This window comes from Citrus clementina, unplaced genomic scaffold, assembly GCF_000493195.1.
Source record: "Citrus clementina cultivar Clemenules unplaced genomic scaffold, Citrus_clementina_v1.0 scaffold_5, whole genome shotgun sequence".
Taxonomy (NCBI): Eukaryota; Viridiplantae; Streptophyta; class Magnoliopsida; order Sapindales; family Rutaceae; genus Citrus; species Citrus x clementina.
The window spans coordinates 25,605,807-25,632,156 of NW_006262201.1; the positions used below are offsets into that span (position 1 = coordinate 25,605,807).

The window sequence follows — 26,350 nt, forward strand, 5'->3', positions numbered from 1 at the left end:
TCGACTCAAGGAGTGCTGGGACCGAATTGGGAAGGGCCATATAGAGTCAAGCAGATAGCGGGACCTGGAGCTTACAAGCTGGTACGCACGGACGGCCACGAGGTGAAACGCCCATGGAACGCAGCACACCTCCGAAAATACTTCCAGTAAGACTTGTTCACATGTGAAAACTATTTTTGCTCATGTTCATTACCGTTTATCTTTCACACTTATTGTCCAAACAATCTCATGTAAGTCGAATCTTGCCATTAATGGAACGTCGAAGAATTTCTTTCGCTTGAAACCGAGAAAGTTGCCTAAGGCATGCAAAGGCTCGACAAAGTCTCAAAGCCTGTCTTATGGCGAGACAGAAGCCAAGCATGCCAGGATCTGCTCGGCCACGAGAAGGCGAACAGAATCCCAATCCTTGAAGAAATGCCTAAGGCATGCAAAGGCTCGACAAAGTCTCAAAGCCTGTCTTATGGCGAGACAGAAGCCAAGCATGCCAGGATCTGCTCGGCCACGAGAAGGCGAGCAGAATCCCAATCCTTGAAGAAATGCCTAAGGCATGCAAAGGCTCGACAAAGTCTCAAAGCCTGTCTTATGGCGAGACAGAAGCCAAGCATGCCAGGATCTGCTCGGCCACGAGAAGGCGAGCAGAATCCCAATCCTTGAAGAATCCAAGGCATGCAAAGGCTCGACAAAGTCTCAAAGCCTGTCTTATGGCGAGACAGAAGCCGAGCGTGCCAGGATCTGCTCGACCGTGCGAAGGCGAGCCGAATCCCAGGCATTGAAGAATCTCCAAAGGCATGTGGCGAAACCATGAGCCAAGCCGGAACCTGCTCGTCTAGACAGACACAAGCAGATTCTCAACCGAAAATTAATTCATAATTACAACACAAGAAAGTAATCAAAAACCATTTTTATTAATTTGTTAATAATTAACAGAGGGGACAATCTCAATGAACATTGTTCATTACAATACAAGAAATATATCAAGAAGATGATGGACCAGTAAGCCCGGCAGCATCGGTTGGCTGGACCTCCTCAGGTGCTGGAGGGGTATCACCAGTTGCGTCCGGGGGGGTACTTGCCTCGCCGACATCAGCAGGGACTGCATGAGCAGGAGAGTCTTCCTCCTCAATCACGATCGGCTCTACCCCATCAGTATCTTCCTTAGCCGCCTCCTCGTCCATGTGTTGAGCAACACCAGCTGCAAGGTCATCCATCTTCAGATCAGGGTGTTGCTTCCCGAGGACGGCCATGATGCAACGATAGGAATGCCGAAGGCCCTGGTCGTACTGGTTGTCAGCCTCCCTCTCCAAGTTCTCGACCTGAGCTCGGTGGGAGTCGCGGAGAGATTCGAGCTGAGCCTCATACGTAGCCTTCTGCCTTTGCAGATCCTCCTTGACCTTGGTAAGCTCCTCCTCGAGGGAAATGGCTTTTGCTTGAGCAAGTGATTCTTGCTCTATCAGCTTCAGATTCTCGAGATTCAGCTCCCCTGCTTTCTTCTCGGCAACGTCAGCCCTGGTCGTCGCCAATTGAATATCCTCCTTCATCTTCCGGTCGTAGCGGCCAACCTTAGCCTTGTAATAGGTGGTCAGGCAGCTGAGGTGGAAAGCGTTATGCTGCATGGCCCCCACCAGCTCACCCAAGGTGCGGCCGTCAAAGTCCTCCAGGTCCTTCTTGCTCACGAGTTTAGTTAACTCATTGAGGTAAGGGACCAGATGTTCTGCTCGGCTGTCAGGTAAGCGAGACCAAGGCCCGACAGGAGGAGAAGAAGAAGCAGGATCTGTGGCTGCTCCACTAGCTTCCCCGACTTTCACAGAAGCAGGAGGTAAAGTCTTCAAGGGTGGGACCTGCTGCACGATGTTGGCCCGCTTTGCAGCAGGGGCATCCTTACTCTGGTCCCTCTTCGTGGTTGGAGGTCGGGAACGTTTTCGGGTCAAAGCCCCAATCACAGCGTCCTCCATCCTATAGCCAGGAAGTATCAAGCGAGACTCGAGCAAGTTGTATGTAGTTAACAGTTCTCGGCTCGAGCAGGAATTGGCTGGTCAGGTTCAAGCGGGAAGTGGACACCCCAAGAAACTACAACACAAACAGACACTTGGTTAGAGACAAGCCAATAAAGCAAGAACAATTATGAACGCAAGACATCTAGAGCGAGCAGGCAACCTGGGACCGTGAAACGGGGTGGGACGCGACAATCCTTCCCGTCTATTTGTGCAATTTGACCCCAAGGACCCCCAGCAAAAAAGAATTTCCTCTTCCAAGCCCCACCACCACCGGTTGGAAGATCGGTTATGGGTTTCCGGCTCTTGGTGCTAGATTGGAAGTAGTACCAGCCGGCATCTTTGGGGCTGCTCTTTAGCTGGTACAAGTGCTTCACCTCATCAACCGTGGACTCGCTTCCGAAAAAGGACTTTTCTCATTAATTTTTGATCTTCAAGTTAAGTTTGTTTCATTTCAAAAGGTATTAAGTTTCAAACTTGTCGTGTTGGGAGGTTGGATAGTTGTAACGTAAGACATCTGCAGGCTTCCGGTTCAAAACATTACAGTATGGCATTTTATTTTGTCACAAGGGAATTAGTTATGGGATCCCTTCTGCAACGATTTGTTGATGGCGATGATGAACTCCGCAATAGTAGGCTGAAGCTTATTCCATCCGTTCCTAAGATATCCATCTTGGTCTGCATCTATTAGGACTTTGTTAACATGTCGTAACCTTCACTGCATGGTACACTTCAATTTGTTCAAAGAAGGCATACATTTAGGTATAAATGTATTGATGGGTTGTACCTTCTAACTTAATGACCTTTTTTCACTCTGTTGAATTTGTTTTGCACCTGCTCTTGATTTTAAGCGCTAAATCATGCAGGGGTCATGGATCGTGCACCAGAGTGTTGGAAGCACCCCTTGTTTATTAGGAAAAGCAGTTGATCGTAATTTTATCCGCGGTCCCAAGTTCGTAGAAGTAAACGCTCTTGGAATTTCTATAATACATGAGATGTTCCCCTTTCAAATAGCTCGTCCGATACCATTAACATGGTTTAACATTGTTCCTCTGTCTTTAGATTGATGTTGACATCGGTTCTTCTAATATTGCTCTTCTTTATCTTACACGTGTCTCTTCTTTATCTTACTCTTTAGTATGCAGTCAAACACTACAGATGAATTACCAGAACGGCTGATTGGAACCAGAAACATCATGACTGTGGTTTCATTGCACCTCAACTTTTTTTAATACCCGAAAAAAAAAAATCATTTGTTTTAGGTATACGCACATGTATTTTGATCCCATTTTCATTGTTTTCTTTGGATGAAAGTCATTGATGTTTCCAAATGAGACTTTTGCATAAGTATAGCTAGTAGGAAATTTTCTGATTCTTTATTTACTATTTTTGGAATCTGAGTGTAATAGTTTTAAAATTGTTTAATCGGTCTCTAAATGTCGTACTCACAAGCAAACAAGTGAACTGATTGATTCCCAACCGTCACTCAACCGGTTTCCAACTTTTTAATATACACAATAACTGTGTTTGTTGAATAGCTAATACTATTAAAGCTCAACATTAACATAGATACTAATGGAAAAATTGATTTTCCTATGATGCTGTGTAAAGAATATGGGTTTACCTACTTCCATAAGATCGAAAACATGATCTTGACTTCACGTGATTCTTTTAATTTAGAGAGTGCTGGTTTGAGAAGGTCAGCTTGACGGATTACTTCCTTTTAATAAATGTCAATACACTATATTTGATAATACTATAAAAATGTAATAAACATTGTCTTGTGCTGTTTTCTTCAACTACAGATCCTCAATTGAATCAGTCAATCAGGTTAGAAATCAAATGCTTAAAATACCAATTGGAGAAACAATATAGAAGTTGAATATTGCATGCATATGAAACATCAATTCAAGCCCTCACTTAACCAGTGTGCACCAAGCAAATCCAAAGTGTCTTGCAATTATGTAGCATGACCAAAATGCTATAAATGCATCTGGGAACAAATTTTTGAAGTAGAGGAAAACGTGCAAGTTGAATCATGTATAAGAGATCGGCTTGGGTCGAGATAGCTTCTTCTTTATACTTGAAGGGTGGGCTCAATCTTGTCTTTAGAATTCTGCATGTTTGTAATTATACATGTGTAAGCAAGCATACATTACCATAATAATAACAATAAGAAAAAAGAAGCAAATGTTATGATACGACTATAAACTCCATCAGACAAACAATAATGTATAAATTAATGTGACATAATATGATTGATTAAACAAAAACATCACATGGACCACTTGATTTATTTTTTATTATTATATATTTTCAGTCGACCAATCATATTATACCATATCAATTTCTACAAAATAATTTGGTAGTTAGCGCCAATACTTAGTTAATTAATACTGACCATTTCATTGAACAATTTATGTATGGTGTCATTGAGGTTGCCTTCCCAGCATCCTTCTTATTTTTCGGTGAGTTTCACTTTATTTAGCGTTGGCGTGCCTATGATTCCTTGAGAGAAAATCTTCATCTTTGGGCACTGTCTCACAAGTACTTGTTTCAAGGACGGGAACTCAAGAGTGTAATTACCTGAATAAAAGCTTGTTAGGCTTGGCAAACAGTCAAGTCCCAAGTACTCCAATTTCCCGAAAACAATGCAATCTTTCGCTTCTTCATTTAATAATTATAGAAGAATATTGGCTTATAGAGCATTTTAGTAGGGATAAGATTTGTGGACAGAATAAATGAAATAATAAAAAGCATAGCTGATCAAGTCATTATTGATCTTATTTTGATTATTACATTGCACATTAGTTTCTTTTTAAAAATGCTATTCTTCATTCAAGCTTTCGCTTTATCTTTTATCAGGCATCCTACAAATCTTATCCCTACTAATATGCTCTATAAGCCAATATTCTTCTAAAATTATTAAATTCCATTCTTCATTCAAGCCTTCATGGACACTATTTACAAATTGTTCTTGTATTTGACAGAAAAATGAAAACTCCTCATCATACAAAACTGCATGAACAAATCTTCAATTTAATTATGATAAAATAATAAATTCCATTAATAGATTATGTTGTATTTTTTTTTTTTTTGACCACGAGATATCCTGAGGAGGGCCCCAATTGTGGGAGGCACCTTTAAGCTCGTACCACAACCCATACTAGAAGTCCCCACGGGAACCGGGAGGCACAATTTCTCCCAACAAAGACGATTTTCCTGCGACTCGAACTGGGGAGCAAACCCAGTCAAGCCACTTAGAGCCAACACTTTGTTGGTTATGTTGTATGTTAATGTGAGGGATTTGATCAGGTGATCATATAATTTAGTAAACGCTTTAAGAAGAACAAGAATTAATAAGTTAAAAATTAAAAAAATAAATAAATAAAGAGTAGATGGAAAGAATGTTATTTGCAATCACTAAACCAAAGAACAGGGGAATGATAAGAGAGGACGGTTACTGCAACAATATGAAGTCAACAATATAAAGTGTTTACCAACTTAAAACCAGGGCTATAAAGTGTTTGATGAATTATTTTTTAATTAAAAAAAAAAAACTGATTTAGCGGGATAAAACAATGCTCCATTCCGTTTAGTATGTGAAGTCCAGAGTATTACCTACTACTAACTAAATCCGCTTGATTCACAAGACTACCAAGAGATAACTGAATCATTATTTAATTTTACTATTAGGAAACCTACTTATATAAGGCGCAAACCACAAATTCTAAATTAAATACCTAACCATAAATTAAGATCAACCCTAACAGTCATCCACCAGGTGCCGTGTAGGCTGCATCATAAATTCTGATTTAAATATTTGCAATCACCGAACAGAAAAACAGGGGAACGAAAACAGAGGAGCCCTATTTTTCCATTTTTTTAACCCTTAACTCTTGCTCTTCTAATTATATTTTTCCTTGGAATTTCAAGTATGAGATGAATTTGGAGAAAGTAAATAAATTTGAATTACGTGAAAAATTCTAATTTTTTTAACCCTTAACAGTTGGTATATTTTTTTTAGGTCATAGATTAATAAATTTCTTTTAAAAAAATTTATAATATCAATTAATATTATAACCTATAGATTAATACAGATAAAAATATGATTGATTTATCTCCACCACCTAAGTCTTAGCCAAATTTAATTAAAGATTAATTTAATAAATTACCGAAAATAATAAAGTAAACGAAAAATAAAGCACGCAATTAAGTAATCATGCTTCTAAAGGGCTAATTAACCATAATAGGCATAGGTATTAATTTGACTTCTATGAAAGTCCCTTCTAGTTTCTCAAAATTCAAAAATTACAATAAAAAGCCAAAGAAAAAGTCAATGCTTCTAAAGTAGAAAAGTTTGAGTACTAGATAGGCTGCCCAAAATACATTTTCATTACTCACATATCTCTATAGAAAGTAATTTTTTTAATAAAAACAACCTATTTGGCTAATATTCAGTAGTCTTTTTTGTTGATGGAATTATCCTCTTAACAATATTTTAAAAAGTTTACATGAATATTCCTTTTTTAAAAAAAAAAAGAATAATAACGTGTATTGTTAGGATAAAAATGATCATCAATACGTATGTATATAGGCACAAATATATGAAAAAAAATCAAGTTTAAGTACAATGTATAGGTCAATGCCTAAGAGTCAAGCCTAAATTAGGGGTATAAAAAACTACAAAATACAATTTCGTACACTACAAAATTTTGATATCAGCAGTAGGGGTATAAAAAAATCATTGTTGCCAAAAATCCAAAAGCTAACTAGAGGTTTGGTTTTGTTTCAAAAATTAAAAAAACAAGTCAATTCGTAAAATCAAAAACAGAAAAAGAAAAACAAAATATAGAGGAATTTACAGTTTAAAAAGAAAAACCAAGCCAAAACGAAATTGAATCGAAAGTCGAACCAACTCAGTTCAGTTTGATTTGAATTTTATTTTATAAAAAAAAATGATCGGAACCAACTAAACTGTATTATGTTATAAATTATTATATAACATAAATTTTTGAATACCTTTGTGACGAGCACAATTTAAAATTTTATGATTTTAAATTTTAACATTAATGGAGAGTTAATACTCCACCATTTTCCAATTTTTACAATACATATTACCAGTTTAGATATGCTGTATATTATTGTTATAATTTTTCGAGCAAGATAATATTTGTCAATTGGTGTTATGACATCAAAATACTTGGTATTAGTTAGTGCTAAGTGCTTCTTTTTCTTAAAAAAAGCGGTTCCTTAGTTTTAAAACAAAAATCATTATCCTGAAATTCTCCATTTGCTTTGTTAACAGATATAACAAAATAAAGTGATAAAAGTTTAATTTATAAAACTTCGGCATTTATATCTATCAGATTCAACACTTTAGTGTCATAGATTTATTTCGGTGGAGCACGATGTGGGTTGGGCCAGGCTTAGAATTTTAAGCACGAGAGCCTTAAAAATATGATATGATTAGAGATGGACTGAGCACAGCACGATGAAAATGCCCACAATAAGCACATTATATTTTTTTATTGAAAATAAACTTAAAATTTTATGTTTTATAAATAACTTGAAGTTGAATTTTTTAAATTCATTTAATTCTTAGTTTAAAAAAATATTATAATTAATTTATATTTATAATTTATTAAATAAATAATTGATATCATGATTTTAATGAATAAAATTATAAATATAATGATTTTATAAATATGCATTAATATTATTGTGAACTATGATCTATGACTCTATGTAACTCTAAGTTAACAATTAAGTTAACCCTTAAGAAAATATTATTATTATTATTATTATTGTTGTTGTTGTTGAGTATTAAAAAAATTATAATACTAAGAGGTCAAACTTAGATCTATTAAATATTACATTTTCTTACTATTATTAGTTTATTATTATTGAATATAAACTTGAGTTTTGATTTTTTGATTCTATTAAATTTGAATAAAAGTATAGACCTAAGAAAAATATATAGACTTGAAAAAAATACGCCAACAGTTTAGTATGCCCTTTAAAAATTAAAAAAAAAAAAAAACTTAGTGAGCTTTTTTTCTTAGGCATAGCACGGCATGTATCGGCATGTGTGTTAGGCCGGACCTAAACAAAAAAAATAAAATAAATCTCGACACGACACAACACAAGCATAAGCACGCATGGGCCTTACTTACTGGCCCGACCCATTGAGCATCTCTAACTGTATCTATCTCCGCCATAATAAATTAAACATCGGGTAACTACTAGACTAGGCATTAGCATATAAACTAACTAACTATAGTACCAAAAAGAATGATGCGACATTGTAAAAGAGATGGGGCAAAGGGCAGAATGGGAAACGAATGAACCAAATAATAGTATATAATAATATGGATTTGGTAAAAATAAAAAATAAATAAAATAAAGTGGTGACACGTACCTCCTTTTATTTCTCGATCGAGTAGTGCAGAAAGTGGAGTGTGTGTGTGTGTGTTAATTGTGAAATGTCAGCCAATTTTTTCTCTCTCATTCTGAAACAGCTCAGCAGGAATAGTGTACACTAGAGACGTCTGTCTGTCAGTCAGAACTGCCAAAAGAGCAAAACGGGTGCACGTACAAATTAAATCAGCCAATCAGCGATATATTTCAGTTACTAAAAGCTAGCACAGAGGGAACAAGCAATATGCAGGGCCAAAAGAGATGAGACCCCTGAACCCGAACCCTCCTGAATGATCTGATCACATCTGATTCGATGTCTCGAGTCATTAGATTTAACATATTTTAACAATATTTCTCAGTTAATATGTGATTTAATTAAAGGTCAAGTTTACATCTGAAAATGAACTTATTAAAAATTAATTTGAAATAACATCTAAGATATCTATTTGTTTATAATAAAATTTAATTGTCATATCAGAATTATTTTCCGTTAGACTTTACAATAAGTTAATCCCAAATAAATTGACAATTTCAATTTTAAAGTTAGTTTGTAACTTTAAAATAATTTTCTAATAAAAATTTAATCTGAAACATTTGCAATAATATCAAGTATTTTGATGTAATAACACCAATGTTTCACATGCACACACAAGTCATATATAAGTTAACAAAAACATCATTTGTTATTAACAAAATCATGTTAATTTTTAATTCTTAAATTAACTCCCTATTAAATTTTGGCTAAATGTTAGAGTGCAATTTATGCACTAGTTTTGCATTGTTTACTTCCCTTAATATCGATGTTTTGCACTTAATAATAATGTTTTACTTGTGTTTTACTTTTGTAGGTGCAATTCTATTGATTGATGATAAAATTGAGCTAAAAGATGATGTTTAAGGAGGATTGTTCTCTTGGAGAAATTATGAGCGTCAGAAGAACTTTGTTGATAAGGCGTGGGCGCGTGCTGTCAACTGCGGACCTGCAGTTTTTAGTTTAACGTGTTTTGTATTTTTGGTTATTTTTGTAATTACGAATTTAATATTTCAGATATTAGTATTTTATTTTAAATAGAATTCTAAAAGAGAAGAGAGAGAGAGTATTTAAGGGAGGAATCTATTGTGAAAAAGAGGATTTGGATTGGAGAAAAAGAAAGAAACCCTAGATCTAATTTTTCTCTTCTCTCTATGAAGAACTAAACCTATTTTTCTGGTTGAAGGATAATGAAGCTTTGATTCATCACTACTGTGAGATCTTTCTTATGCTTTAATTGTTTTATTACTTTTTGGGTATTTGTTTATTCTCTGAATTAGTTTCATGATTATGTTTGTTAATTAGGTAATTGGCCACTATTTAATTATTAACTTAATCTATTGTTAATTAAAGGATTCATCGTATGAAGAATTTAATGTTTGTGACAAATAACATAGCAGAGAGTTGTGTTGTGAGAATAAACAATCTAATTTAAATGAATCATCATATGTGTTGATTAGGATTTGGGTCTCTCTAGTTTTTCAGGCTGTCAATTGATTAAATCCTATGATCGTATCTAGGGTTGTCTATTGATTAGGGAAATATCCAACGGTCGTACCTTGGTTATCGACTAGTTAAGGAGAGATTGGCTATTAGAGGGTCTCAATAGCTATAACCGGTCTATTCATAAGTAATGATAATCTATATTTGAATCAATGATCAGTAGTCGAATCAAGCTGAGTTAATTCCTTCAATCAGAGCTTTCTCCAATTTGAATTACAACTTTAATTTGCATTCTTGTTACTTTAATTTGATTTTTATTATTGTCAACAATTCCCCCATTTTACGTTTTACGTTTCAAAATGATTTAAATAATTACCGATCTCTGTGGACACGACCCTGCTCAATCACTATACACAATTTATTTAGAGTAGGAATTTATTTTTGTTGGCTTCGACACCCATCACTAAATCATTATTGCAATTTATAAATTAATATTTATAAAAAATTATGAATCATCCAAAAAGCTGCTTGATATAGATTAATTTCATGGTCATCAATTTTTTTTTATTTATATACCTTTAAATTATCACTTGTATCATATGAAAAGACCATATTACCCCTCTAACGTCATCATATTTAAACGGCAACTAAGCTATGGTGAACGACATTATATTTTGTCAACTTAAGATGAATGACTGATATACCCTAAAAGTATTGTAGTAAATTTGATAATAAAGTATACAATTGATAATTTTCCTATTTATAATTTATCCCCTTAATTATGAGTAATTTTGTTTTTGTCTTCATTTGTCCCTTTCCTACAAAACCGTACAAGTTACATATATAAAACATTCTTCTTTAATCAAGTTTGGAATATTTTCATCCTTATGTAAAATTATGCATATATCTTTTGAGTTTCTCAATTGTACTTGAAAAAAAAAATTACATTTAATCACGGTTGGTTATCCATAAAAAATTTTAGGTGGAAAGTTCACGCGTTTTAAAATTTAATTGTGGAATTATATTACATTTATTATTTAGTTTCAATTTAATCATGTATCAAATTCATATTTTAAAACATGTGGAAATTTATAATATATAATGATTCTATGTAAATATATTATCTCATTTCTTCATTCTTTTGTTATTAGTTCTCCTCCACCACATTAGATATATTTTGAAGTTTTCTAATGTAAATGTTACTAACAAATACGCATTGAATAATTATCGGGTAGTTTATATTATAATTTAATAATAGCCACAACATAAATGTACAATTTGGTGATAGTAAATGCCATTACATGAAAATGAAATCATCATGTTGCAAACAAGATGCAACCAAGGGATTGCAAACAATGTTAAGTTACTATTGGGTCACTTGAACTCCTGGGCTCTCTCCTGTGTAATTTATATTAGACTGTCGCGTACAAAACGCAGACATATATATACATACAAGTAGTGCTTTGGCAACAGACACAATAGCCAAGAAGCAGCCCTTGTTTTCAAATTCATTCAAATGCCAGCCTGCAGTTTTGAATCCTTCAAATTGTGCTCCACCTTTTGAGGGGACGATGAAGAGTGAAAGAAGAGACAAATGGCAGAAATATCATCCATTGCAATGCCTCGTTTCTTATATTTCCATGCCCGAACAGCACATTCCACCAATCTTTTTGCTGCCTTTTCCCTATCCACTACTGAAGAAACAATCTCCACCGCCTCTTGGTTCGAAATCACATCCCAAACCTGAAGAACAATCCATAATTGATCTTTCAAACATTGACGTTAGTTCAGATCAAAAGATAATTCCAATATGTGGATACGTATCCCGTCTGATGCCAGAATGATAAATTGGTCTCGTGTTGTTATGTTTCTTTGCGTTACATGGGGCACGGAGATTAGGCCATAGTCCTTGACACAGTAATCACCCAAGGCTCTTGATATGGCTAGTCCCGGAGTCTCACCATTCGGCATCCAGACTCTGTATACGCCTGGCTCATCATTTAAGCAAAACACAAGCCCTTTGGACTGCGTTATTCGCTCCGCTTCCTCTGTATAGGCCAGTGAAGACAAGAACCCGTACGCAGACCTTAAAACACACCCATATATACACCTACACGAGGCAGAAATATTTAAGAGACAATGAGATAATTGAGATCTGATTGGTAAAATATTGTTAATTAATAAAAAATAATTAATATACTTGCTATTTAAGTATTTTACTAATACTTTAAACATCAGTATTCAATGATGTTAATATGTGATTTTAATATTAAATTTATGTTCTCATTTATAACAGTATGGTCATCAGTATTCACAACACATCATATATTAATGTATGGGTTTATTAATATTAACAAACATTTATTTCCAAATAAATATGGTAGCCTTAGTATTTAAGAATATTCTTTATTGTCTAGTCGTCTGTCCAAGGAAGAACGGGCCATCATCAAATTTATCAACGGCCTTCTCTAAGTAATCAAAAGCAGGACCTGTGACAAATTAAAACTTTTTCCGTGAGTTCAGCACATATATATACATATTCAAAATGCATTCCATTATAAACAAGTAAGCAAGTTTCAAATCCTACCAGCTTGTTTTGCTGGGTCTCCTTTGAATGAAGTATACACATCGTTGGTGAAGGTATCGATGTGGGAAAACAGTTCATCAGCAAACTTTCGTTTCTCAGGATCCTACAATATTTTCACAACATTACTTTACTCAAAGTTGAGAGAGAGAGAGAGAGAGAGAGAGAGAGAGAGAGAAGCTTTTATTAAAAGCAACAATGTAATCAGCAAAATCTTACATCAGGTAAAAGTGAAGGCCCTTCAAAATTGCTGTCAACATATTTAATCAAATCAAGAGATTCTCCAATAACTTTGCCATTGTGCTCCAGTGCTGGAACCTGTAAAGAACTCTAATAGGTAAATATACTTCATAACTCCAGCAATGATCTCTAATCTTGCACGAAAGTGTAACAATCAGTTTAACTCTTTCGTTGTGTTTTCTTGCAAGCAAGCAACTTGCTCAAATCAGAATATGTTAAGATTTTACTAGGCACACAAAGCACAAAGACACCATTCCAATTTTATTCAGGAACTCCTCCGCACAGATTACAAGCATTTCAATTTCAAAGATGGGGCATAAGGACACAGAGTCACATAATTAGGCTATTTGGTATTGAGGTGCTGTGGTTTTTTTAGCTACAGCTGCCACACGTACCCAAAAAAAAAAAAAAAACTGTAACTATAAAATAAAAATTAAAAATGCGTAATAAATATGAATTTTAAATTAAGATTTTGACAAAAATAGTAGAAATATTATAATTTTACAAAACACTTTAACTCTGTACCTTTTAATCCATAGCCGCCCTACCTCAATACCAAACACAACTAATCTCTTCCTTTTCTATATCTGAATTGGTCTATCAACACCTTGATTAGAAAAATTCCTAATTATTATTCAGAAACTTTCTAATACTATTCAAAATCTTCCCAGCAGATTCTAAGCTCCATGTTAACCAAAAGAATGCACATATTGTTGATCTATCAAATTACTTAAATGATCAATCAAATAAAATCAAATATTATTATTGATCACACATCAGCATCAGCATCAGCATCACCTTGTTAACAGGATAAACCTTCTCCTTGTACCAAGCGGGCCTATCTTGGAGGTTCAGTGGAACTAACTTAATCTTGTCTTGTAATCCCTGCAGCAGCACACCAAAAGTTGTCAAATTCAAAGAGAGTATTACGACAAAGGCGAAACGAATAAACCATAAATTACTGTTATTGTTATTATTATTATTTTAATTAAACCTAGAAAGCAGAGACGGGTCAACAGTGATAAAAAAAATATAATAAAAATAGTAAATAAAAATAAAACCTTGTAGTTCCTGGTGATCCACACACGCTGAGCAAATGGGCACGAGTAAGAAATGTACAACCTGGGAGTTCCATCGAACAGAGGTGGTAGCTCGGCCTTCGAATCCAACGGTGGAGGAAGATTCTCTTGCGCTCTATCAAAGATGACACATGATCGTTAAAATAATGATCATAATTAATTATGAAATTCCAAAAAAAAAAAAAAACCAAATTCTTGTTGTGGCCATCGAGGAAGGTAAGACTCTAGAGGTTTCCTGAATGCTTTTCTTTTGCTTTGAAGAAGAAAGTCATATGATACCGAAATGTGTCTCTACGCAGAATGAGTGCGCTTATATATAGAAGCTTTAAAGTAACCTTCTGAAGCCAGCAGTGACGCAATGCGCACGTGTTAGGGTGTCATGATAATAATGCATGTTGCCAAAAAAAAGGGCAAAATTCTTATCAGTTTTAGGCAATTGCCATGCATATTAGTTGGATTCAATGGCTGCAAGGGAGAAGCAGTGAGAATATCGCTGATTAATTAAATTTGTATAATAGAAAAAATTTGGTATATTTTTTTATGACATATTGCTAAAAATGTGGAGGCTTTGATATTAAAAAAGAGTTATTTATAAATAATGTTATTATGTTATTGTTGATTATTAACAATAAATTTTTAGGAGATATCATTTGGTTTACAAGTAGTTCATCAACCGTGTTTATTAAAATGTTACAAACAGGATTACAAAATATTAAATTATCCTAAACCCAATTAATATCTGCAGGGATCAGACGACTGTTAGAACATATGTTCTATAATTTTTCTCTGGAAAAATATTATTTCTTGTACAAACATAATAAATAGCTATTTATAACTTAATAATTCAAAAATAGTTAATTTATAAAAAGACTATTCTTGGTGTTAACTAATGCAGTGGAACTGATATAAATTAACTTATTGTAAAGAATTCACTGTAAAGATATCATTTGTTAATTGTTAATTATAAATATCCAATATTAAAATTAATTTCTGATTTAATCCATGATTGTCAAGCTATTGTTTTCATGGTTTACAATTTTTTAAAATAGAAGAGGTAAAACATTAAGTAAAAAGTTTTCAATCTCGTATAAAACAATGTAGAATGTTTTAACCAATTCAAAATTTTTTATAATAAAGCAGTTATTTTCAAAATTCACATTATGTTTCTATTACTCATAAAAAAAAATCCCTTCAATGAATGCAGACATCCTTGAAAGAAACTTCACTACTCTAACAAAAAGGCCAAAATTTTAGAAAATGACAGGAAAAGAGAACACCAATTGTCAACTAGAGTACCCTTTGTGAAAAACACAATAATAAATAGCTGATATATGATTAGGTTAATTAATTGATTGGATTGGAATCAACTTCGGACTGTTTTGCCCTTCCCTGCAGTGCAGCGTATTAGGTGGCGAATGAAGTAACTGGCCTCACTAATTTTAAGTAAAAAGATTGTTAATATTTAACCGCGTCTTATCAACATTCTTTGTTTTGATTAAAATATACGACATCGTTTGCAGAAGAGGCAGCAAGGGCAACAACGTGCCAAGTATAATAGACAAATTTTTTATCATATTAATTGAGAAGGCTTGAGTTCTGGCCGATGTTAATAAAATTTAAAACACAAAAAAACTGATAATGTCACGGCTGGTGAGATGATATATAAATATTAAAAAGAAAAAAAAGAATTATCAATATTTAATTTTTGAAGATTAAACTCATTAATTAAAGTGAATCGTGCATGCTTTGCTAGCTGATATCGCGCGCGCGTGTGTATGTATAAATATGTTAGATCAAATCCAAAGCTAATTCCAAGTATTATATTATATATATGTTACTATTATTAATTAGAATTCCCAAGCTCAAGCTAATTAATTGATGGTAATCTTTTGGATGCACTTAATTGTAATTAACCGGATCAAATTTTGAAACCAAAATAATTCACGGGGCATTCTAGCTTCTAGCTAATTCATCCAAAAAAATATAAAATTATATAAAAATAATAAAAATACGTGTGATGTCAGCTTGATGCGTACATTCAAAGTTCCAATTGAAAACAAATAGATATTCATTTTTCTTGTCAAATTATTGAAAGAGACATCTCTTAATTTCTTCCATCACCAGCAACGGTTGAGTGACCTTGTCTTACATTGTGCAGCAGCCTCCTCGAAGTAAAAAAAAAAAAAAAATATAGCCCATTATCTTGGCTTTTGGCTGGATCCAAATTTTTGTTAAATACAAATAAATATAATATCAAATTAAATATTCCAATAAACCTTCTAATATCTTCTTTGAACAGTTTTATTTTTATTTTATGAGGGAAGAGTAAACCATTAAAACTATAATTCATCATAAATTTATTGTGCCAATTTTTTTTTAAATCCATAATTTTGTGAAATATAAATTTTAAGAATTGAAAAATATCATTATAGCTTTCATATCCAAAGTTAATTTTGATATTTTTGTACAAATACATAATCTTCAAATGTGGATAATGTAAAAGATGAAAATTGTCAAATTATTAGATAATTGTTTTTACAAAATTTTAACGATCAGAAAAATCTTAATTTATATGTCTTAGTTTAAAGAATTGGTATTATCAAATGTTACTTAAATGTAAATATAATATAAATATTTTATGTATTTATATGTTACGTTTATGATTTGGTCACTGTTTATCTAAATTTTAATAAAATCAGACATATTTATGTAATTTACTCATTAAAAAAAAAATCCATGATTTAATTTGCAATGATCAAATTGTTGTATTTTGTCATATCAAAATACATATTTTTGTACAATTACCCATTAAGTTTATGCTACAATCAAGCTATTTATAATATAAGTGTGATTTTTGAATTTAATATTGATATTAGTATTAAATATGATAATAAAAAAATATTTTATTAGATATTAATTGGGTCATTTGTGTTATTGTTTTTAAAAATTAATGACCTGCAACATTAATTGTCAATAATGGGTTTTTTTAAAACATGCTGGTGCCCGGATGTAAATGCCGGTACCTCCCAAGTCAGTAGCCTTATTATAATCCCGTCAGCATATTGGCCTGCCCCTGTACCATTACTCCAATTGATGCTGAAAATATAACAACATCAGTGACCGCGTTGTCGTTTCCCGTGATGTTTATTCCGATGCCGGAGAAATCCTTTTCGCGATCATCCCCGCCGATGTTGATGTGTTGGCCGATGAAGGAATTTCTTATATACGTTTCGTGGCCATCTTGGATGGAAATGCCAGCGGTAGTGAAATGCGAAACGTAACAATTGTCCACTGTGGTTCTTATTGAATTTATAATGGCAATGCCGCCACCCCTAAAATTGGAGTCCAACATAAGCTCCTTCAAAGTAATGTATTCGTATAATGACGATGATGATGACGATCTTAACTCTATGAGATGTCCGTTGCCCGAAAAATCATCCGATGCTCGGAGGGACCCACCGTGTATCTATGTATACATATATAGATGTTAAAAGTAAGAATTAAAAGTAAGAATTAAATTTTAAATTAATATGTGATTTGGTATGATTCCTGGCATTTTGTATTCGGTTTTGTAGTCCTTCATAAGACTGGCAAAAATCATTATCAATTAAACATTATGTTGTTATATTTTTTTATTATATTTTTTTAATGATCTTTATTTTATTTGCTTTAAACAATATCTATTTTTCAAAAACAATACTTTTGACAAACAAACCCTAAAGTGATGAAAGAGAAAGCATGCATTTTGCACATGTTTATAAAAACAAGAGAGTATATTTAATCTCAATCTGTAATTCTGTATAATGTATTATTCTTAAGTTTGAATCAAATTATTCTTGATTCCATCCGCCAATCCATCTCGGGCCATTGAATTATGCATAGCTATTATGGTAATGGTCTCTTTATTCTCCTCACAATCAATTAATTGTGATGACCATACTGTTCTCACGATTCTCAACCGCAAAAAATTTAAATATTGTATTGTACATTTTTATAAACAAATTTTATGTCATCTCCATTATTGTGGAATTTTAATATCCTAATACAATATTATGATAGTAATTGGGTCAATATGGGTATTGGATCATATTATCGTTATAAATATTAATTTATTATAACTGAGTGTGTAAAGTATCTTTTTTTATTGTTGTACCATATTTAACTTTTGGCTGCAAATATATATATATTTAGCATTATTTATATCAATAAGTTAATATATATATCCTTTTCTTTAACATCAAATTTAAGTTTTTAAAAAGTTATGATAATTCACTAATTTGGTATTTAGGAAATTAAATCCATATCAATTTATTAGATATCTTAAACCGTATGTAAAAATAGAATATTGACCATTATTCTATTAGTAATATATCCATTAAAGATTTTGACGTGCTATGGTCTAAAAAAATTAACTTGGCGGGATGTTATGATTATATTCAAGGTGATAGGGAAGAAAGTTATGAGGAGACCCCATTGAAGCCTATATATTATAGTATGCATAAAGACTCAAAATGTGCACTTGAAATAACAGTTGTCACTGACAGGTTAAGATAAACTACCAAATTGGCACTTAAAGGAAGAAATTCTAGTATTAGTGTCATATTTTATGCCATATTATGTAATGCATATTAGTAATGATTTCTTCATAATATCGCAGATATATAAAAGTTCATCTAGCTAGATGCATTGTAGATTTTGTGAGAATTATTTTATTCCGTCCAAATGAGTTCACATTATTATCCAATTTTCCTTTTTTTAAGTTGATTTATGAAAGAAAAAAAAAATGACACCAATGTTTTCCACGTCGCCGCAAGTCTCATCGATAAAAGTCCATCTACAAATTAGTTCATAATTCTTTTTGTAACTTCGCTAAAAGCTAGTCAAGTCATTGCTAGCAAGCCTCAAAAGCACGAAGTACGCGAATCACGGCGATAACTGATAATAACTTGGTTGTCCGGTTTCGCATACTAATTAGCTTGATTGAAAATCGTGAAGTATGGGGCACGACTAACGCAACGCATACGTCTCATGCATTAGGCAAATATTGTACGCGACCCATGTTGAGAGCACAAATCCACTATCTACAAGTACTATATATAGAGCTGCAATGCGTGCTTCAAGTATTCACAACTTACCCCCAGCTGGCTAGCCAGCCTCTATAATTTGAAGGGAAAAAAAAAAAAAAAACAACAACCTTGTTCAACTTGCAAATACCTACCAATTATTATGGAGAAAAGCTTTGATATCATTGCCCTGTCTATGATCATTCTGGTGACTTATTCATCTAAAATGGTGTCGGTCGCCGGCCGGTCGCTGCATGAACCATCCATTGTTGAGAAGCATGAAAAATGGATGGCTGAGCATGGGCGCACTTACAAGGACGACCTGGAGAAGGAAAAGCGGTTTAAGATATTCAAAGAAAACCTTGAATACATTGAGAAAGCCAATGAGGAGGCGAATCGGACGTACAAGTTAGGCACCAATGAATTTTCAGACTTAACTAATGAGGAGTTTCGTGCTTCATATACAGGATACAGGGTGCCAAGCCAGTCATCTTCATCACGGCAATCCACAACAGCATCCTTCAAGTATCAAAACCTGACTGACGTTCCAACTAGCATGGACTGGAGAGAGAAAGGAGCTGTCACTCCTATTAAGAACCAAGGTCAATGTGGTAAGTAAATCGTATACTAAATATTTATGAAGTAACTATAATAGATTATTTAGCCTCCAACCTCTTTCAGAACTCAAACTCAGTTGACCATCAGCTAATTAATAAAAACAGCTTGACAACCGTCTGCCAAACCCCTGCTGGGGCATGTTTCATGTAACTTAATCAAGCCTTTTTTTTTTTTTTCCTTAATATGTACGATGCAGGAGACTGTTGGGCATTTTCAACTGTGGCGGCGGTGGAAGGGGTGACTGAGATTAGTAGTGGTAATCTTATTCCACTTTCGGAGCAGCAAATACTAGACTGCTCAATAGATGGTAACCGTGGATGCGGTGGCGGTTGGATGGACAATGCCTTTAAATATATTATAAAAAACCAGGGTATTGCCTCAGAAGCGGATTATCCATACAAGGAAGTCCAAGGGACTTGTGAAGACGCACAGGTCAAGGCAGCTGCTAAAATTAGTAACTTTGAAGATGTAAAACCCAATGATGAGCAGGCTTTACTCCAAGCTGTAGCCATGCAGCCAGTATCAATTTGCATTGAAGGAAGTGGACCAGACTTCCAGAGTTACAAAGGCGGTATTTTTAACGGAGGATGTGGAACTCAGTGTTCTCATGCTGTTGCTATCGTTGGATTTGGGGCAACTGAAGATGGAATGAAGTATTGGTTAATTAAGAATTCATGGGGGGAGAGCTGGGGTGAGGCCGGCTACATGAGGATTCTCAGAGATGTTGAAGCACCTGAAGGTCTCTGTGGCATTGCCACTAAACCTTCCTACCCAGTTGCATGAGTAGCAGTATTTTATATTATAAATAGCCGCCTCTTAATAATGATGTCTTCAAGCCTACACATGCATTAGCCTCGAAAGGCTTATACGAACCGTATGAATCGTATGATTCTGTGGTTTTACCTATGTTGAGTATTTCATAAGTTGTAATTGAACGCCAATATTTGGTATTAGTTAATGTTAAATCTCTCGTTTAAATATAAGTTTGATCTTTGCAGTAATTAGTCATTTACATTTAATGCCACGGATACTCAATTCGACCAAGAAATACATAGTTTATATCTTAGTTACTCTGATATTTTATGTGGCATGTTATATGTCGTTCATTGATTAAGTTGTAAGAATAGTATGTAAATAATTAATAATAAATTTATTTATTATCATTTATGAGACAATAAATGATTAGTGGAACATTAATTAAAATACAAACTATTATTATTTATTTAAGAAATATATATTGGTCAATGAAATTAATGCAAGACAAAAAGTAACTGAATTTTGATTACACGCTTGATGTCTGGAAGTACAATGATTATGAATTTGTGTTAAATTAGGTCAAAGTTTTAAGTTAAAATAATCAAACCTATATACTCACACTAACTTTTAAAGTTTGAGTGGAATTTGCCCGCTTTAATTGGGGTCTCATACAGCAAAAAAATTTTGGCCATCTTGAATTTCTTTTTCTAATTACTTATAAAAATTTAAAGGCTTGGTAATTTCCCTCCCCCAAATTCTGTCTTTATTCCTAAGTAAATTAGTTAGTCATTATTTCAATAATTAAAATTATTCTAAGTTCTAAATTTTGGGCGTGGAGGGAAAGTTAAGCGCAAGTAGCCGTGACTGATTAATATTAAACAATATAATTTAATGCATTTTTATTCTTCATCTATTTTTTTAATATTAGTTTTTGAACAAAATAGTAGAACGATAGTTATAATTTATTAATCAAATTTTTTTACTTTCATATCCATATTATATTGTCAGTAATAGTGTCATGTAATGATAATTAAAAGTATTAGGAGATACTTTTAAAAGTCGACCGCCTCATCAAAAAATCAGGATGGCCAAGTGGTCTAAGGCGCCAGACTCAAGTTCTGGTCTTCGAAAGAGGGCGTGGGTTCAAATCCCACTTCTAAGTAATTTTTTATTTTTTATTCATTTTTTTACAACGTTACGACTAAACGACGTCATTTTCATTAAACGGCAAGTCGTTTCAGTCGTCTTCTTTAACGGAATAAAAAATATCTAAACCGAAGACCAATGTTTCCAAACCCGCTGTAAACCCTACAGATAACCCTCATTGCCACTCGCATCACTGAGTTCTTAACCTGAGTTAAAATGGCCGAGTCCGCATCCGAACTCAGTGAGTTCCGGATTTTTCCGGCGGACTCACCGCCACCACAACCGAATTCAACCGGAGTTCCGGTTCATAATCTAACACCAGAGGAGCTCGTGGCCAAAGCCATAGCTCCAGTTAAGAAACAGTTTCTTCGTCATTAAATTCCAAAATAAATTTTAACATAATAATTAATTCTTTTAATAGATAAAATTGTCTATATGCACGATTGAATTCAGCCCCAAAATGTTAATTAAAAAACAATTATCCAATATTCAAGATAGTTTGAATCGTCATTCTCATATCGTTATAATGTCATGAAATAATTGTACAAAAACAAATGACCAATAAATTCACAAACGTATAATATTGCCTAATGTAAATAACTTATTAATTAATATTGATATATTATTAATTACTTAATGTTTTACCTTTTTATAAAACATAAAATTATGTTTACTTCCATTCAAGATATCCCAAAAAAATTAATCTTTTTGGATGATTCATAATTTTCAAGAGGATGTTTTTACACCATACCATCGTCAAATTGATAAGGGCCATGTTATTTTTTATTTAATTAATTTAAATTTCAACTAGAGAGCTATTGGAATCGATCACTGTAAAAGTTAAGTTGTGATGTAATCACACAATCTTGAGATCTGCTATTAGAAAAATAATTGAAGAACCAAATCCCAATGAAAATACATCCAAAATGATGTCGTTTTGAATTTGTTCCAAAAAAATAAAATAAAATCAAACTCACTAAAAAACAACATGTGTGTTTTTGTTAACCTTTTATCGAGTTTTAATTTAAATATTTATCATGTACTTTTATATTCTATTCAGGACCGGCTCAACCATATTTGAGGCCTTAGGCAAATGGTTTTAATTAGTTTTTCTTAAAATTTAAGACAAAAAATATGTATATTAGTTATGAGTGATGATACAGCCACAAACTCTTGTACAAATTGACGTGGTATTAATTTATTGGTTGAATAAAAATATAAAATAATAAAAACAAAATCACGTGAGCCAAGTGATATTTAATTCAACCAATCTTATCATGCCACATCAGTTTATACAAGAGTTTGTGGTTATATCATTACTCATAAGTTATATAATATTTATTGAAAATCAATTCTTCAAACACTCTCTAAAATGTAAAATTATTAAATAAAATTATATTACACTATTGTCAATCCTTGAAATTTTAATTCAATTATAATATTTTTACTTTTTTTTAACTCAAATTACATCTTTTATACTACTTCTTTTCTACATTAAATTAATTTTTTTATTCTTCTATTTTCTAAAGTTTTTTTATATAGTTATTTATTTCACAATAGAAAAAAAAGCACACAAAAATAGTAGATGAATAAAAGAATGTATTAAAAAGAAATAAGAACACATAAATAATACAATTAATTAAGAGAATAATAAAAAATAAAATCTGAAATTTGAAATTTGAGATGAAATCATAAATTAACTTTATCTTTATATTAATTATTTGAAGATTTGAGTAATGACTAATAGCCATAGAGAATAGAAAAAAACTATTAGATTTTTTCTTTTTTTTCTTGAGTGGAAAGTAGAGGAAGCAAGATTTTTTTTCCCCTCTCTCTCTTTCTTTCTCTCAAAAACGAAGAACATATGGTGTCTTCATTGTTAGAAGAAAAATTTAATGGATAAGTAATAAAATGTGGGGCTTTTATAGAGGTTTAAAATGAATATAAAACTTTTTAATTATAAGTTGTTAATTCTAACAATGAAATATCAAATTTATAGGATTGAAACTATTAATTTATCGGTTTTGTAGGAATTAAAACTACTAAGTACTACATTAAATAAACTTTATAGGAACTCGGTAGTTTATTTGAGAAAAGATAATTACAAAATAATAATAAATTAGATGCATAATAATGATTTTTAAATTCACTTTCCTCTTTTATATACAAAATAATCATCTTATAGGATCTTCATGTAAAGTAGGGCCCTAAGCAACCGCCTAAGTTGTCTAGAGATCGAACCGCTACTGATTCTATTACTAATTTTGAAATTTTCAGACATATTTAAGCTCCACTATTTTATTTTTTTAATCAAAATAGTATGTTTATTAATAATGATTATAAAAAAAAGATAATGATTCAATAATGTTGTTTATATATATTGAATCAACTTTAAAAGTCAACATTTACTTTACACACTCATATAAATGCTAAAATAACCCTTTATTTATTTATTTTTTTAAGGCTGTAGAATGTATTCATTACAAAGATAGAGTAAATTTAATTTGTGGTATTCAAAATTTGATGATTACAATTTTTGAGTTGATGGTCTTATGCTTCATATTTGCATTAATTTTATGTTTAATGGTAGAATTATCAAGCTCAATGACAGTGATTTCATGTAAAGCTTTATTTCCTAATTACAATTTTAAGTTAATGGTCCTAGATTTCATATTAACATTAGTTTCATATATCTTTTAGGTTCAATATTAATGATTTCATGTAATACTCAATGATTTCTAGTTTAATGATTACAATTGTAAGTTGATGGTCATATATTTCATGCTTAATAGTAGAATTATATTAATGGATGAAGCTGTTGCTATCATTTACATTAATATTTATTTCCTGGAACTCATTTATAGCACATCTCAATGTCATTATTTAAAAATTTAAATTGATGGTTGGTTTTGTATTCATTACATCGGATGATTTATATTTAAATAAATTATTTCAATCTCATATCGTTTTATTATGGGTGATTTTATATCCACATTAAAATTTTTAAAGTTGTTATCATAACTTTTTAAAATCAGAGTTGTGTTTATTTATCAATTTAAAACGTCAATAATCTACTATTGGCTTAACAATTGATATTCTCATTTGGGAATCATCAAGATTTTAAAATTTTTCAAAGCCCCCATGCTCAATTTATACGCAAAAAAGAGGGGGGGGGGGGTGGGTGGTAAGATGCATGATCAGAAATGAATTTGGCAAGTATTTGATTGAGTTGAGAGGTCACTAATCTCACTTAATTTGCGAATCACAATATGATTGTTTTCAATCGGCACCAAAACGAAGGGCTGGTTTTGGTTATTATAGTGCCTTGTTCTATGAAGGATTTTGGTTACCCACATATGGGATTGATCTTTGCTTCTACTCAGTATAAATTCTTGAATTATACTATATATGGGATTGAGACTTTCGTTAAATTTTAATTTATAATATTTTTCCGGAGAAAAGTAATTAGCATGAAACACAACAGCGGTGAATCATCTCATTTTTCAAGAAATAATATTTGTCAGAGCTTTTTTTTTATATTAGTTTATAATTAACTTTTTTTTTTATATTAATCACGAGGTATCCTGGGGAGGGCCCCAACTGTGGGAGGCACCTTTAAGCCCGTACCACAACCCAGACTAGAAGTCCCCGCTCGAACCGGGAGGCACAGGTTCTCCCAACAAAGGCGACTTCCCTGCGACTCGAACTGGGGAGCAAACCCAGTCAAGCCACTTAAGGGGACTCCATTGCCAGTGGAGCCAACACTTTGTTGGTTGTTTATAATTAACTTTAATATGTAATAATATAGCATATTCTGGGAAACCTGTTGGGATAATTGTTTTTAATATTATTATGATATTACGCATGATTGGCAGTCGCAACTCATCATCATCATCATCTGAAACCATATTAACAAACATTTATTTAACAATATTCTTTATGTAAACAGGATTACCCTAAACCCAATTAATATCTGCAGGGATCAGATGACTGTTAGAACATATGTTAAATTTGTATAATATATGATTTAAAAATTTAAAAAATAAATTTTTCTTTTTTGGAGATAACAGTTGGTATATTTATGATTAGTAAAACTAAAAGTTTTATTTTTATTCTATGTGCTCCATCATGGCAGTAGTTATTTTTTTTGCGATTAAACATACTATTTTGATTTAAATGGATTACAAAATGGCACATTTTTTTAACCCTTAACAGTTGGTATTTTTTTTTAATAAGATTATTAATGCATCAAGTAATCTTGTTTTGATGATTGTAACTCGTGACTGCGGGACAATTTCTAATGGAAACAACTCAATTTCGGAAGAAAACTTAATTTTGCAAGTGATGAATTTGAACTCGTTGGATTGGTTGATTTATGATCGACTGAATTTCACTTTTCCTCATAAGATCTTTAACCAAAGTTTAATAGCTATCATGTACTCCTTAAAAGCAATTTTTTTTTAGATTTGACTGAATTTGAACTTGTTGGATTGGTTGCTTTTAGATTATTAATATGAGATATTACAACGTAAATATTTTCATGTGGTTGAGCCCTATTCTAAAATCTGTATAGTTAGCTTTAGAAAGAGGGCTTTTCCTGCTGATCTGTAATCTTGAAATAAACTTAGATATAAATAATGAAATAAAAGACAACAAACAAGCAATACTGATACAAAGCCAACAGATCAGAGTTTTTGGTACAAATCCAATAAAAGACAATAAACTTAGGACCTTTTTTTCTTGCTTTCTTTTGTTGAAGGATTAGAGTTTTTGGTATTATCAGTAAAGGTTTCAAGGAGTAAAGCCTATAAACTTTTTTTTTGGGGGGGGCGCCGCCGCGGGGATTTTACACCATACCATCGTCAAATTGATAAGGGCCATGTTATTTTTTATTTAATTAATTTAAATTTCAACTAGAGAGCTATTGGAATCGATCACTGTAAAAGTTAAGTTGTGAGGTAATCACACAATCTTGAGAT

General features: G+C 32.5%; 4 protein-coding genes across 4 annotated transcripts; 1 reads left to right on the forward strand and 3 right to left on the reverse strand.

The window, feature by feature from the left end:
• Nucleotides 1-974: 974 nt before the first annotated feature.
• Nucleotides 975-1,952, reverse strand: LOC112098081. Its single transcript, XM_024183684.1, has one exon. The coding sequence runs from the start codon at nt 1,950-1,952 to the stop codon at nt 975-977; it is 978 nt and encodes a 325-aa protein (XP_024039452.1).
• A 9,220-nt stretch (nt 1,953-11,172) lies between these two features.
• On the reverse strand, nt 11,173-12,120 carry LOC112098082 (probable protein phosphatase 2C 73). Its single transcript, XM_024183686.1, has 3 exons — nt 12,086-12,120; nt 11,710-11,995; nt 11,173-11,628 (listed from the first exon to the last, which is right to left on the reverse strand). Exons 1-3 carry the CDS (start codon nt 12,118-12,120, stop codon nt 11,398-11,400), a joined length of 552 nt encoding a protein of 183 aa, XP_024039454.1. The 3' UTR covers nt 11,173-11,397.
• A 150-nt stretch (nt 12,121-12,270) lies between these two features.
• On the reverse strand, nt 12,271-13,911 carry LOC18042805 (glutathione S-transferase L3; the record flags this gene model as incomplete). Its single annotated transcript, XM_006432553.2, has 5 exons — nt 12,271-12,374; nt 12,473-12,575; nt 12,689-12,787; nt 13,508-13,594; nt 13,771-13,911. Coding segments are annotated over 5 exons (513 nt in total), but the record flags the coding sequence as incomplete, so codon positions are not given.
• Nucleotides 13,912-18,984: 5,073 nt separating this feature from the next.
• Nucleotides 18,985-20,365, forward strand: LOC18042806 (ervatamin-B). Its single transcript, XM_006432554.2, has 2 exons — nt 18,985-19,462; nt 19,666-20,365. The coding sequence occupies exons 1-2, from the start codon at nt 19,015-19,017 to the stop codon at nt 20,250-20,252; spliced, it is 1,035 nt and encodes a 344-aa protein (XP_006432617.1). The 5' UTR covers nt 18,985-19,014; the 3' UTR covers nt 20,253-20,365.
• The last annotated feature ends 5,985 nt before the right edge of the window (nt 20,366-26,350 follow it).